Source organism: Phodopus roborovskii, unplaced genomic scaffold, assembly GCF_943737965.1.
Source record: "Phodopus roborovskii unplaced genomic scaffold, PHOROB, whole genome shotgun sequence".
NCBI lineage: Eukaryota > Metazoa > Chordata > Mammalia > Rodentia > Cricetidae > Phodopus > Phodopus roborovskii.
In genome coordinates, this window is record NW_026125278.1 from 12,887,912 (window position 1) to 12,904,542 (window position 16,631).

A 16,631-nucleotide genomic window follows, 5' to 3' on the forward strand; every position below is an offset into this window, starting at 1 on the left:
TCCTTAGGAAAGGTTTTAATACAGTAAAGCTACATATAACAATTACCAAATACTGTTCAAATAGAAAGGAAAGGTATTAACTTGAACAAAATGAAACTATATACAATAAGAAAAAAATATCAAGTAAGAAATATATTCACAATTTCCAGTCTATTTGTATTTAGCAAAATAGAGAAAATACTTCACACCGCATGTTGGATGCCAGATACTGGGATTTGTTTTATCATTTATTATACTATAAAACTTGGAGACGAAAGGTAAAAACCTGAGACAGCACACACCATCACTTCCCAGCTCCAAAGGGCCCATGCAACCTTCTGGCCCTCCTCCTTCCCTGGGGCCTCTCTTCCTTGAGTATGGGGGAACTCTATGATCCATTCTGAACAGCTGAATGTGAACCCCACCTCTTGAACCAATACCCGACTCCGATTGGACACTGGGCCATAACATAGATAAGAGTTCCATAACAGGATTTTATATAGTGAAACCCTTTCTCAAAAATAAATTAAAAATAAAATACATGCCTGCATATATCTAAAATATTGCTAGGATCCCACAAGCATTCAATACACGCTCAGCAATTGTATGCTTATTTATACCATGTTCTATAACACATGCAGAAAAGAAATTTAATTGCACAGTGACCCATACATCCTACCTAACGCAGATGTCCTCAACTTTGTTTACTTTTCTTATCCTCAAAGCTGGTGTTTGCCTGGTCAGTAACAGAAGGGTACACAGTTTGATAGAAAAATGAGCATTCTCATAAGACAATGGAAGCTGTCTCTGACTGCCCTCTGGCTCTCAGGGACTAGAGTGCACCAGCAGCTCCAGATGCCAGGATGCTTACAATGCTTTTATAACTAGAGGAGTTTTGTTTAGTTACCTCTTTCATTTCTTTCATAAATGTTGATGAATTTGTTTCAATATCATCATCAGTACTGATTCTTGTAAAAATCTGCTCAGCAATCCTGAAGGAGGCATATTCTGCTGGAACATAAGAGCCTGTGAAATAAAAGAAGGAGTAACTTAAGTGTTTAATAAACCCGACACTAACAATACTGTGCCTCTCGGCCTGAGGGCAGAGCCATGCGGGAGAGAAGAGAGGTGTGCACGGAGTTACAGAGCATGGCCATGGCTCTCCTGCTCTTGGAAGAAGCTAGCACTCAAAACTCCCTTTCATATGGGAAATACCACACAAAGGTATTTAGAAATCTCAAATGGGATAGATGGAATTGATCTGATGCTCAGCTACATCAGAAAGAGATCACTTTAAACTTCATAAATGATGAGTTCTGCAGTTAACTGATGAACAACATTCAAAGAGAAACCTTGAGGCCATGCATGTGAGGCTCATGAAGGGAATGTGTATGTGGGTAAACTGAGTGAAAAATCACTGTACCATACAAATAACGTGTGTCTCTATAAACACGAAGAAATGTGTCCAAAGCAGAAGAAAATGAAACACATACCAAAGGGGGGGGGTGAGTTATGTTACCCATCTTTTTACATAATGTGACATGAAGTCATTCTACATGGTAAGGTAAAATAAGCAATGTAGAATGGGAAGCAAATCTCACAGAGCCCTGGGTAGATGATTGAGGTCTTTAAAGAGGAAATGAAATATTCCCTTAAAGAAATCGAGGAAAAGGCAACCAAAAAATTGGAGGAAGTTAATAAGTCCCTTACAGAATGCTGAGAAAGCCAAGAAAAAAAATAGATGAAGGAAACTATTCAAGACCTGAAAATCAAAATAGAAGAAATAACAAAAGCACAAACTGAGGGAAATCTGGAAATGGAAAATCTGGGTAAGCAAAAAAGCAACTATAGACTCAAGTATCACCAACAGAATACAAGAGATGGGAAAAAGGGTCTCAGGCATTGAAGATATAATAGCAGATATTGATCATCAGTCAAAGAAAATGTTAAATCTGAAATAACTCCCAACACTAAAACATCCAGGAGATCTGGGACACTATGAAAAGACCAAACCTAAGAAAATAGGGACAGAGCACTGGGCCACTTGTGCAATGGATAACACATCTGACTACGGATCAGAAAATAGGAATACAAGAAGAATCCCAATTTTAAAATCCAGAAAATATATTTCACAAAATCATAGAAGAAAATTTTCCTAACTTAAAGAAGGAGACGCCTATAAAGGTACAAGAAACTTCAAGAACATCAAATAGATTGGATCAGGAAAGATCTCTGACCCCCATAATAATCAAAACACTAAGTATATGAGACAAAGAAAGAATATTGAAAGCTGCAAGGGGAAAAGGCCAAACAAAGGCAGGCCTACTAGAATTACACCTGATTTCTCAAAGGAGACTCTTAAAGTCACAAGGTACTGGACAGATGAATGTCTTGCAAACTCTAAGAGACCATAGATGCCAGCCCAGACTACTATACTGAACAATACTTTTAATCAGCATAGATGGAGAAAACAAGGTATTTCATGACAAAGTCAAACTTAAACCATATCTTTCCATAAATCCAGCCCTACAGAAGGCACTAGAAGGAAACAATTCAAGGAAGTTAACTACACCCACAAAAACACAGGTTAATAGATAATCTCACACCAGCAAAATCCAAAGAAAGGAAACACACACACTATTATCACCACCACCACCACCACCACCACCAACACCAACAACAACAACAAAATGACAGGAATTAACAATTACTGGTCATTAATATCTCTCAATATCAATGGACTCAATTCACCAATAAAATGATACAGGGTAACAGGATGGATATGAAAACAGGATCCATCCTTCTGCTGCTTACTATAAATATACCATCAAAGATAGACATTACATAAGAGCAAAGGCTTGGAAGAAGATTTTTCAAGCAAGTGGACCTAAGAAGCAAGTTGATATGGCTATTCTAATGTCTAACAAAATAGACTTTGAACCAAAATGAATCAAAAGGGATGGGGAAGGATATTTCATATTCATCGAAGGAAAAATTCACCAAGATGACATTTTATAATATCTGTGTCCCCAAATTCTAGGGTACCTACATTTGTAAAAGAAATATTGCTAAAGCTTCAATCACTCATCAAACCTCACATATTAATAGTGGGAGAATTAAATAACCCACTCTCAGCAATGGACAGGTCATCAAGATAAAAATCATCAGGTCATACTTCAAAAACTTGTACTCCACAGAATTGGAGACCTGAATAAAACAGACAATTTTTTCAATAAATACTAGTTACCAAAGTTAAATCAGAAAAACAATTTAAATAGACTTACAACCCAAAAGGAAATAGATGCAGTTATTAAGTCTCCCAACCAAAAAAAAAAAAAAAAAAAAAAAAGAAAGAAAGAAAAAGAAGAAGCCTTGGGTCACATGGTTTTAGCACAGAATTCCACCAGACTTTCAAAGAAGACCTAGTACCAATATTCCTCAAACTACATCACAAAATCACAAAATAGGATTAGTTACCCTGATACTCTAATCATACAAAGACTCAACAAAACATTACAGAACAATTTTCTTCATAAACATTAATGCAAAATACTCAATAAAATATTCACAATCTGGATCCAAGAACACATCAAAAAGATTAACCACCATGACCAAGCAGGCTTCATCCCAGAGATGCAGAGATATTTCAACATAGGAAAATCGGTCAGTGTAATTCACCATCTAAACAACTTGAAGGAAAAGAAAAATTAAACAATCATCTCATTAGATGTGAAAACACATTTGACAAAAATCCAACACCCCTTTATGATAAAACTCTTGGAGAGATCAGGGATACAAAGGGACGTACCTAAACATAATAAAGGCAATATACATCAAGCTGATAGCCAACATCAAAGTAAATGGATGGAAACTTAAAACAATTCTAATGTTAGAGACACAGCTGCTCATTCTCTCCATATCTATTCAATAGGGTATTTGAAGTTCTAGCTAGAGCAATAAAGGAGACCAAGGGGATACAAATTGGAATGGAAGAAGTCAACATATTATTTGCATATGTTATTATAGTATACATAAGCGACTCCAAAAGTTCTCCCAGGGAACTCCTACAGCTGATAAACACCTTCAGCAAAGTGGCTGGATACATAATTAACTAAAAATAAAAATCAATAACTCCCTTAAAAACAAATGGCAAATGGGCTGAGGAAGAAATCAGGGAAATAACACACTTCACAATAGCCACAAATAACATAAAATATCTTGGGGTAATTCTAACTAAGCAAGTGAAAGACCTGTATGATAAAAACTTCAAGTCTTTCAAGAAGGAAATTGAAGAAGATACCAAAAGATGGGAAAGATCTCCCATGGTCATAGATCAGTAGGATAAGCATAGTAAAACTGGCCATCCTACCAAAAGCAATCTCCTGCCTATGGCTGCAGGAGCTCCTGGCCAGCACCCTGCCTCTGCTCTGGCTCTCATCTACAGCTAATGGTGGTGTGCCTACTTCTACTCAGTCTCTTTAAGAGCTCCCTCTGCTGGGCAGTTCTTAGGGCACACCGCCCTGCTCCCCTCTGAGCTCGTGTGTGCTTGTGCATTTGCTGACCTCTGTCTGCAGAGCAGTCTTCTTTCTTATTTATAGCATTATCTGTCTTCACAACACTTCTCAGTAGTAACTACCATTAACAAATCCATTTCCACAGGGCAAAAGGGAGACTTAAGAGTGTCCTAATTTGTGTAAGATTGTGTGGGCTCCACACTAGTAGCTCACATGCCTTCAAGCTTCAGTTTAGTTTGCTTCCAGGCATGATGAAACACACACTTACATACTCAGACATATCTCAAAGTTCAAGATGGACAAAGTAAGATAGTTGCCTTCAGACAGTTATGTGACACATACAAAAACTGAATCAGAGCTGGTAAATACAAACCATGCAAAGTTATGTCTGAAGTCAGTGCACTGAATCCCCCACATCTCTTAACTCTTTAATACAGGGTCTCTTATAGTCCAGGTGGGCGTCAAGCTAAATCTGCAGGTGAGGGCCCACATGACCTTCTGATCCCCTGCCTGTCACCTCTCCAGTGCTGGATATGCATGTGAGCTGCCGGCCTGGCGTCTGATGTGTGGAGGTCAGTTCTCAGGAAACCCAGTTACCAGAGACAGGAGTTACGTTAGGCCTGAATGAGGACATATGTAACAATGCTGGAGCAGTGGCAGACATTTATACACATTCGTGGGCTCTCTGTGTGTGTGTGTGTGTGTGTGTGTGTGTGTGTGTGTCTGTCTCTCTCACTTCTCTGTCTCTGTCTCTCTGTGTCTCTCTATTTCTCTGTCTCTGTCTCTCTGTGTCTCTCTATTTCTCTGTATCTCCCCCCCCCAGTTGTTGTTGGTACCCCATTCACGCTAAAGATATCGGCTTCTCCTACTCAGGATTTAGTGTCTTGGTGGCTTTCCTATTGCTATGAAAACACATGAGCAGGCAGTTTATAAAGAAAGGGTTTACAGGCGGTGAGTCTGTGACCGTTGTGGTGAGGACCACGGCTGCAGGCAGGCATGGCGCTCACCCTCCAGTTGGAGGCAGAGAGAGCGCTAACTGGGAATGGCACAGGCATCTGAGCCTCGTCTACCCCAGAGAGGCACACCCCTTCCAACAAAATCTCATTCTTTCACTCCTCCCAAACTGCTGGCTCAGCTGCCACAGGCTAGGCTTGCAACCAAACCTCCACAGCTGGTGGCCACAAAGGAAAAGGTAACTTACCAATCTGGGCCATGATCTGACAAAGTGCAATCTGTTTTAAATACGTGGATTTCCCACTCATATTCGGCCCCGTTATGATCACAACGTTACTCCCTTCTGTAATATATGTATTGTTTGCAACAGGTTTCTCTGCAGATATTTTCTCAAGAATGGGATGCCATCCTTGTTTGATTGCTAAAGTATCGGTAAACTCCGGTCGAACTGGATAAAAAAGTAAAATAAAATAAGGGTTTTAAAAGCTGAGTGTATTTGTACCTACATATCTTGTGGTGTGTACATATAGGCTGACCTTAGTAATTTCATGAAGCCAACTTGAGACAATAAGTTACAATTTTATCCCAAACATACTCTTAAATTGTTAATTGTAATCAGTACTCATGATTTCCATTTATGCCCAGAGAATCTAGAATGTACTTCCTTTTCAATGCCCTGGGTTCCAAAACAACTTACAAATTTTCACACTTGTAAAGATTAAAAAGAACTCCACAGCCATTGGTAAGATCTTCAAAATAACCAGTGACTCCTATACTGAACGTGTTTACCTGGTGCACGCTAAACACTACTTTTCTAGCAACTCAGTGTTCACGATGAAGTGTAATTAAACAGTAAAGCCAAACCTACGTCATTTTATGCCCTACTCCCTTTGAAAAATGTGTCTAAAAATCAATCTTTGGAAATGGAGAAAACCAAGCACTAAAGGTCTACTGGCTCACAGAAAGCTCTCTATGGATACCATCTGAAGGGCAACTAAAATAGTACACACTGAGAAATGGGCTGCATGGGTAAACTTCAAAACATTCATCACAAATCAAGGCTGGTCAGAAAAATTAAAGGGATTTTAAAAACTACTGAAATTTTGGAATTTAGATATGATTATTTCTCAAACTAAAATAGAGCAACAAGTTGCTTAATAATGACTAAAACTGCTGTTAGAATAGCAAATTCTAGGCTGGGGACATGGCTCTGTTGGTAGAGGGCTTGCTTACCATACACAACACCTAGCGTCCCGTGACAGCGCTGTACAAGCTGGGCATCACAGTGTGTGTGCAAGGTAGAGCAGATGTGATGGCAAAGGTCACCCGCATGCACTGGCTAACTAAAGTTTGAGATCAGTTTGGAATACGTGAAACCTGGTTCACACAAGGACCACCCCACCCCCAAAGAAACCCTCAATAGTGAATTCCAAGGTGCACTCTGATCCTAAAGACGATATGGAAGGATAAATATTTCAGTCTATAAGCAGTGAAAAGTTAATATTGATTATTGTTAGTTATTTGTTATTATTATCATCTGACACTATTAATACTTAATTTTAGAGATTTAGAAACATAAAATAAGTTTTGTAAGACTTCCTCTGCAGGGACGCCTCTGTCTATTGGTACTCAGGGTGCCGCTTCTAGAGTATTCAGATTAGGAATTCCAGATCACGACCATTTCAACAGCACTCATTCCTATCTGGGGAACCTTTAACTATTCCTTCAGCTTGGTTCTTTTTGACTCTGCGGTTTTTAATGGATATTATTTGGCGTTGACTTTTTTGAAGATCTGTTATAATTATGGACTTGTGTCTGTTTGGCTATGTGCGTGTGAGCACAGTACCCGAGGTGGCCAGCAGGTGTCAGCCACGGAGCTGGCATCATGGGCAGGGGTGGGCAGAGGCTCTGGAAGAGCAGTATATTCTCAGTCATCTGCCCAGCCTCTAAAACAGTTAATCTCACTGTCTCCACCCTGTGTGCTAGTTAGGGTCACCGACAAGAAACTATTTCAAGCAAAAACAATATTCACAACTCCTGTATAAAACTGAATAAGATACAAGTTTCAGGGTGTCCCACATTTTTCTTTCTGAAGACAGTGACTCACCATAGTCAGAAAGAGTACAGGCATGAGCAAAAGACAGCAGCATATCCAGCATGGACACGGTGTCAGAGAGCTTGTACAAGCAATGAATGTACTCGTAAATCTCACTAAGCAGCTTGCACACGATCCTGAAAGCACATGGTAGGCAAGACACGGTGAGGTTTTTCAAAAGAAGATACACAGGTTTTAATTGCTGGGAAAATAACATTCACAGTTGAGCTGTACACTACACAAAACGTCAACTGCGTGGTTAGCTCATTTTAGATAAAATGAGGATATTGATGCCTCCGTTTAAGTCACATCTACCAGGTAAAAAATAATCCATCTTCTTCTATATGTGCTGTTGAAATGACAGCCTCATTAAATATAAACAAAATAGGTATTTTCAATAAAATGTTATGTTAGAGAAAGTATAAAATATTTTATATAGATCTAATCAAGTATTCATACATAAAAACAGACACACAAGTAGACAGGAACACAAAAAGAAATACACACAAAGACAGAAACATAAGGGGGTCCAGAAATTGAGTCACACAGACACAAATACACACAAACAAACAAACATACACACGGGTGCACATCATGTCATTATTAGATTTTCATGAGCAGGGTTATAATGTAACACACTCCAGGGACTTTCACCCTTCCAAGGACGAATATGTACCCAAAATTGACATTATATGAATAGTATCTATCTGAGGTCCAGAACTTGAAACTGTTTTTTAAAGCCTAAGTTCCCCCCTCTATCTGGCCCACCAATTCCAAGCGCCCTGCGTCTCCTAACTCCAAGGCTACGGTCGGTGAGAAGGGAGAACTGTCCCGGTGTGAGAAGCGAGGCTCACAGACCACAGGGAAGGAATGTGCCCGCCACGCCCGAGCTCTACACAGGTGCTGTGCCGGGAAAGCACCGGGAAGGCAGCAAGACTCCATGATGGATGTCCCCACACTTCCCATGAGCCCATTCATTCCCAACAGGAAGGCAGACTTTCTTTTCTAACGTTCAAAACCGAACTGTCTGTAAGCAGACAGAGTCAATTAATTAAAGCTGTTATGGTTACTCAAATTAAAACAATTTAATTCAGTATTCAAATACTTCAAATGTTCTTACATGTAAGTCATGTGATAGATTTCCCGCAAAGACTCCTGGCATCTCTCATTCATTTTAATTAAATCTGCTGATGTAAAGCTATATGAGTTTTTCACTTTAGAAATCTGCAGGAATTCAAAAATGAACGTTAAGATATGTGTACATGCATGAGATAAAACATGGCTTATAGGGCAGAAAGATAGGTTTTGGGTTAACCACTCTAATTTCTGAAATAAACTATCACAAAAAGGTTCTAAATAATATCTGTGAAAAATAAAAGCAAAGATAAAATCAGATATTTTTTACCCAATCTCTCCAGCACGACTAGTCGGTAAGTTCTGCAATGGCCTTGCAGGAAAGTTAGATTAGAAGACTCCATCTCAGTAGCAGGTAACACACATGATGGACAGGGAGGAGGACCCTGTGTGACCCTCATTCTCTCTCTGCCTCTCCTGAGTCCTTGTCCTCATTTGGTCTCTAGTCCCACAACTACCCTGTCTAAACCTCACTGCCAGTAAGACCGTGTTTATATGTATTGTTTATGCACACATGTATTTGTCTATGAACACAGATACATGAACATATAAATATATCTGAACACTAAATGGTTTACTTTTCTACTCCTGGGAAGCAGGAAAAAAAAAACATTAAAAATGCAATACTGCTCTAAAATGGCTACAGCAGCAGGGTGAACATGTGCATAGGAAAGGCACTACACAGCTCACAGGCTTAAAACACTGCACTAAACAAATGCATTTCCTTCTGCAGAAATTCTCAAATCTTTAATGGGAAAATGCACCTGAAAACTGTGTAGAAGAAAGGTAGGTGAGCTGGTTGACAGGTATGGCCAACCCTGGAGACCTGAGTGAGCTCAACCCTGGAGACCTGCATGGCAGAAGGAGAGGATTTCCTCCCACAAGATGTCCTCTGACCTCCAATGCACACACACAACAATGAACTCAAAAACTCTTAAACAGAAGGTAGTGGAGTATTTTCCTGAATTCTTTTGTCAAATTCACCTCTTAGACTTCGTTTCTTACTTTGCCTTTTGCCTCCTTTGGCTGTCCCCCTCAAGCCTATCACACAGCTTGGTGTGCTGCTCAACAAGCAGGTAGAGAAGCTAAACTTAAGGAGTACAGAAAGTCTACCCATGCAACTCCATAAACCCAGCAACAGCCATGTCCTGCCAGTGCACGTCAACCTTAATAAACTCCGAGGGCAGCTGGTCACTGGAGAGCGCCGCACAGTCTGTAGTCATCTGGATGAAGAAGCCCCGTGCAGAGCTAAAGCTGGTCCGCAACGGAAGACCGTACTTCTCTGCGAGCTGTGATATCATTCCTAGGCCCAGGAACAGAAAAACAACAAGCATTTCCTGGTGGAAAGTTCTGTGTAATTCTGAAAACAGAACTTATATAAATTGCCACAACCTTGATTTTACCAGCTTATACCCAGAATGAAATTGATATCAGATAATTTGAAAAGTAATCCTAACTGGACCCGCCCCCACCCACGGAAGGAGCCTACCTTCCGCGCCCTGCTCAGAGCCTCCTGAGGACTGGGGACTGCCATGGGGTAACCCATCTCAGTGGACCAACCCACCCAGAGTCTGCCAGCTCCCGAGTCCCACCTCCACCCACTGGAAGAGGAAAGCCATCGGAGTATTGGACCTGCTTGCAACCACCAGAAGAGAACCCTGGTCTCCTACCCACCAGGAGAGGGAGAGACCCCACCAGTACACACTGGAAGAAGGGATGGATAGACGACAGTATAAGAACACAGTCAACAACAGAAAAGATCAATATGACACCACCGAAGTCTAGGGACTCCACACCAGCAAGACCTGAACATTCCAACACAGATGAGGCATCTCTTCATGAAGATGACAGAGACCCTAAAAGAGGAAAAGACCAAACCTAAGAATAATAGGTATAAAAGAAGGTGAAGAAACCCAACTCAAAGGTGCAGAAAACATATCCGACAAAATCATAGAAGAAAACTTTCCCAACCTAAAGACAGACAGACATGCCAATGAAAGTACAAGAAGCTAACAGAACACCAAATAGAGTGGATCTCAAAATAAAAGTCACCTAGCTACATAATAATCAAGACACCAAACATACAGAATAAAGAAAGAATATTAAGAGCAGCAAAGGAAAAAGGCCAAGTACCATATAAAGGCAAACTTATCAGAATTACACCTGACTTTGCCATGGAAACTCTGAAGGCCAGAAGGTCCTGGATAGATATTCCACCAACACTAAGAGACCAAGGATGCCAGCCCAGACTTCTATACCCAGCAAAGCTTTCAATCACCATAGATTGAGAAACCAAGGTATTCCATGACAAAAACCAGATTTAAACAATACATATCTACAAATCCATCCAAACAGAGAGTTCTGGAAAGAAAACTCCAACTCAAGGAAGTTAACTACATCAACAAAAACAAATGCAATGCAATAGATCCCACTTTACCAAAAGAAACATCGCAGGGGAGGGGGGAGATCCACACACAATACCACCACCAACAAATTCAAAACAAACAATAATTAACAATCAATTACTATCCTTCAACATTAATGGTCTTAACTTGCCTATGAAAAGTCACAGGCTAACGATACGAAGACAGAACCCATCCTTCTGCTGCATACAAGAAACACATCTAAGCTTCAAAGATAGACATTACCTCAGAGTAAAGGGTTGGGAAAAGATTTTCCAATTGAATGGACCCAAGAAACAAGTGGGTATAGCTATCCTAATATCTAATGAATAAGACATTAAACTAAAATCAATCAAAAGAGTTGAAGAGGTTCATTTCTTACTCATCACAGGAGAAACCCATCAAGATGAAGTCTCAATTCTGAACATCTATGCCCCAAATAAAAAGGCACACACATTTGTTTAAAAAAAAATTACTAAAACTCAAATCACACATAAAACCTCACACAGTTATAGTGGGAGAATATAAGAACCCACTCTCAACACTAGGCAAGACCACAAAACAGAAATTCAATAAAGAAACAAAGGAACTAACAGAAGTTATGACCCAATTGGATTTAACAAACATTTATAGAACATCCCATCCAAACACAAAAGACTATACCTTCTTCTGAGCACCACATAGACCCTCCTCTAAAATGGATCACATACTCAGCAATACAGCAAACCTCAATAGGTACAAAAAAAAAAAAAAAAAAAAAAAAAAAAAAAAAAATTGGAGGGATACTGCCTTAACCTAGACACAAGAGAGAAGTCCTGGTCCCTACTTCACAGGACTTGACAGATCTACATGACCCCACCTGGATGGCATAGCCCTACATGTGGAATTGGGGTGGGGGGATGGAGGGGAGGGTGGTCAGGGTGCGTGTGAGGGGGCAGAGAGGGTAAAAGGAAGGGAGGAAAGGAGGGACAGAGGAAGGGAGGGAGGGAGAAGAACTGGGATCGACGTGTAAAATAAAAAACAAATAATTAAAAAAATGGAATAAACCCCTGTATCTTATCAGACCACCATGCTTTACAGGTAGAATTCAACAACACCACAAATGGCAGAAACCCTACAAACTCATGGAAATTGGACAATGCTCAATTGCACCATCCCTGGATCAAGAAGAAACAAAGAAAGTAAAGACTTCCTAGAATTCAATGAGAATGAAGACACAACATACCCAAACTTACGGGACGCTCTGAAAGCAGTGCTAAGAGGAAAGTTCATAGCACTAAGAGCCCGCATGAAGGAACTGGAGAGTAGTCACACTAGAGAATTAACAGCACAGCCGAAAGCTCTAGAACAGAAAGAGGCAAACTCGCCCTGGAGGAGCAGACATCAGGAAATAATCAATTTGAGGGATGAAATCCATAAAGTAGAAACCAGGAAAACAATATAAAAAAAAATCAATGTAACAAAGAGTTGGTTTTTGAGAAAATCAACAAGACAGACAAATCTTTATCCAAACTAATCAAAAAGCAGAGAGAGAACATGCAAATTAACAAAATCAGAGGAAATCCAGAGAATCTTCAGGTCATACTTTGAGAAACTGTACTCCACAAAAGTAGAAACTTTAATGGAAATGGACAATTTTCTCAATAGGTATCATTTACCAAAATTAAATCAAGAACATATAAGCAATTTAAATATACCTATAACCCATTAATGAAATAGAAGCAGTCATCAAAAGTCTCCCAATTAAAAAAAAAAAAAAAAAAAGCCCAGGGCCAGATGGTTTCAGTGTAGAATTCTACCAGAAATTCAAAGAGTTAATACTAATACTCCTCAAATTGTTCCTCACAATAGAAGCAATAGGATCATTGCCACACTCTTTCTATGAGGCTACAATCACCTTGGTATCCACGCCACACAAAGACACAACTAAGAAAGAGAACTACAGACCAATATCCCTCATGAACATTGATGCAACAATACTCAATAAAATACTGGCAAATCAAATCCAAGAACACATCAAAGAAATCATCCACCATGGCCAAGTAGGCTTCATCCCAGGGATGCAGGTTCAACATAAGAAAACACATCAATGTAATTCACCATGTAAACAAACTGTAAAAAGAAAAAACACATGATCATCTCATTAAATGCTGAAAAAGCCTTGGGAAAAAATCCAACATCCCTTCATGGGGATAACAAGAACATACCTAAATATAATAAAAGCAATATACAGTAAACAAACAGCCAACATCAAACTGAATGGAGAGAAACTCAATGCAATTCCTCTAAAATCGGGAACAAGAAAAGGCTGTCCACTCTCTCCATATTTTTTCAATACTGTACTTGAAGTTCTAGCTACAGCAATAAAAAAAAAAAAACCAAAAAAAAAAAAAAACAAACAAAAAAAAACAAAGGGAGATCAAGGGGATACACATTGGAAAGAAAGAATTCAAACTTTCACTAATTGCAGATGATATGATAGTTTACATAAGTGACCTCCCCCCCCCCAAAAAAAACTCTACCAGGGAACTCCTACAGATGAGAAACACCTTCAGCAAAGTGGCAGGACACAAGATTAACTCAAACAAATCAGTAGCCCTACAATATACAGACAATAAAGGGGCTGAGAAAGAAATCAGAGAAATATCACCCTTTACAATAGCCAGAAACAACAAGTGAAAGACCTATATAAGAACGTTGAGTCTTTAAAGAAAGAAAGAAAGAAAGAAAGAAGATACCAGAAAATGGAAAGATCTCCCATGCTCTTGGATAGGTAGGATAAACACAGAAAAAATGGCACTCTTGCTAAAAGCAATCTACAGATTCAATGTGATCCCCATAGAAATCCAAGCACAATTCTCCACAGACCTTGAAAGAACAATGCTCAACTTTATATGGAAAAACAAAAGACCCAGGATAGCCAAAACAACCCTGTAAAATAAAGAAACTTACTTACAGAGGCATCACCAGCCCTGACTTCAAGGTCTACTATAAAGCAACAGTCCTGAAAACAGCTTGGTATTGGTACAAAAATAGACAGGTAGACCAATGGAATCAAATTGAAAACCCTGGTATTAACCCACACACCTACCAACACCTGATTTTTGACAAAGAAGCTAAAATAATATAATGGAAAAAAGAAAGCATCTTCAACAAATGGTGCTGGCATAACTGGATGCTGACTTGTAGAACACTGTAGATCCATGTCTATCACCACACACAAAACTTAAGTCCAAACAGATCAAAGACCTCAACATAAATTCAGCCACACTGAACCTCTTAGAAGAGAAAGTGGGAGGTACCCTTGAATGAATTGGTACAGGAGACCACTTCCTGAACATAACACTAGTGGCACAGACAATGAAATCTACAATTAATAAATGGAACCTCCTGAAACTGAGAAGCTTCTGTAAGACAAAGGACACAGTGGACAAGACCAAATGGTAGCCCACAGAGTGGGAAAAGACATTCACCAACCCCACAGAGGGCTGATTTCCAAGATATACAAAGAAGCCAGTTACCAAGACACCAAATAATCCCATTAAAATTGGGGTACGAAACTAAATAGAGAATTCTCAATAGAGGATTATCCAAAATGGCTAAAAGACACGTAAGAAAGTGCTCACCATCCTTAGCCACCAGGAAAATGCAAATCAAAACAACTATCTTACTCCTGCCAGAATGGCTAAAATTAGAAACACAAATGACAACTTATGCTGGAGAGGATATGGAGAAAGGGGAACACTCCTCCACTGCTGGTGGGAGTGCAAACTCATACAGCCATTTGGAGATCAGTATGGCAGTTGCTCTGGAAAATGGGAATCAGTCTACCACAAGATCCAGCAATTCCATTCTTAGGCATATACTGAGAGGATGCACATTCATACAACAAGGACATCTGTTCAGTTATGTTCATAGCAGCATTATTTGTAATAGCCAAAACCTGGAAGCAACTTAGATGCCCCTCAACTGAAGAACTGATAAAGAAGATGTGGTACATTTATACAATGGAATACTACTCAGCGAAAAAAAATAATGGAATCTTGAAATTCACAGGCAAATGAATGAACTAGAAGAAACCATCCAGAGTGAGGTAACCCAGTCACAAAAAGACAAACTCAGAATGTACACACTCATATATTGTTTTTACACATAGAGCAAAGGATCACCAGCCTACAATGCACACGGCCAGAAAAGCCAGGAAACAAGGAGGACCCTAAGAGAGGCATACATGGTCCCCCACAGAAGGGGGAAGAGACAATATCTCCTGAGCAAACTGGGAGCATGGGGGGAAAGGAAGTCATGAGAAAGAGAAGGGGAGAGAACATGAGGGATCAGGAAGATTGAGTCAGGGGAAGAATAGAGGAGAGCAAGAAAAGAGACGCCATAATAAAGGGAGCCAGTATAGGTTTAAAGAGAAATCTGCCACTAGGGAAATGTCCAGAGACCTACCTACAAGGATGACCCCAACTAACAATCTAAGCAATAGTGGAGAGGCTACCTTAAATGTCCTTCCCTGATAATGAGATTGATGACTTCCTTACATGCCATCCTAGAGCCTTCATCCAGTAGCTGATGGAAGCAGAAGCAGACACCCATAGCTAAACCCTAAGCCGAACTCCGGGAATCCAGTTGTAGAGAGGGAGGAGTGATGAGCAAAGGGGTCAAGACCAGGCTGGAGAAACCCAGAGTCGGCTGACCTGAACAAGGGGGAGCTCATGGACCTCAGACTGATAGCTGGGAAACCAGCATAGGACCAACCCAGACCCCTTGAATGTGGGTGTTAGTTGGGAGGACTGGGCAGTCTATGGGGCCTCTGGTAGTGGATCAGAATTTATCCCTAGTACACAAATGGACTTTGGGAGCCCATTCCACATAGAGGGATCCTCCCTCAGTCTAGACACATGGGGGAGGGCCTAGGCCCTGCTCCAAATGATAAGCCAGACTTTGAAGATCCCCATGGAAGGCCTCACCCTCTCTGGGGAGAAGAAGGGGGATGGGCTGTGGTTTGGTGGGGGTGGTAGGGGAGGATGGGAGGGTGAGGGAACTGGGATTGACTTTTAAAATAAACTTGTTTCAAATTTAAATAAAAAATTATCATAACAAAATAAAAAGTAATTCTAATCTCTCTGCCAGTACCACAAACTATAATCACTAGACCTCTCAGATGCTAATCCTGAAAAACTGGTGCCATTCCCTAGCTGAGTCATCTTAGTATCGATAGTCTTCGTTCTTCAGATAACTTCCCATGTGTATGAAGTCACTCTGGAACACTTCAACAGCATCCTTTTCTTTTCTTCTGAGACAGGGCCTTGTCATGTGGGCCAGGCCCGCCCCGTTTCTTCTACCTCTTTAATTCTGCGATAAAAAGTGTGTGCCACCAAGCCTGGCGACAGCACAGTTTTGTTTGTCATTTGTTTTTCGAGACAGGGTTTCTCCATGTAGTCCTGGCTGTCCTGGAACTCGCTCTGTAGACCAGGCTGGACTTGAACTCACAGAGATCTGCCTGCCTCTGCCTTCCAAGTGCTGGAATTAAAGGCGTGCTATTGACGC

At 40.3% G+C, this 16,631-nt stretch overlaps 1 protein-coding gene across 1 annotated transcript in view; it reads right to left on the reverse strand.

Moving 5' to 3' along the window:
* Msh4 (mutS homolog 4) overlaps positions 1-16,631 on the reverse strand; it is a 51,318-nt gene that overhangs the window by 11,988 nt on the left and 22,699 nt on the right. Inside the window, exons 11-15 of the mRNA XM_051195902.1 lie at positions 9,843-9,979; positions 8,663-8,766; positions 7,555-7,679; positions 5,695-5,895; positions 887-1,005 (exon numbers count right to left, since the gene is read on the reverse strand). Coding sequence (XP_051051859.1) covers positions 887-1,005; positions 5,695-5,895; positions 7,555-7,679; positions 8,663-8,766; positions 9,843-9,979 — 686 coding nt within the window. The remainder of the gene's footprint in view (positions 1-886; positions 1,006-5,694; positions 5,896-7,554; positions 7,680-8,662; positions 8,767-9,842; positions 9,980-16,631) is intronic.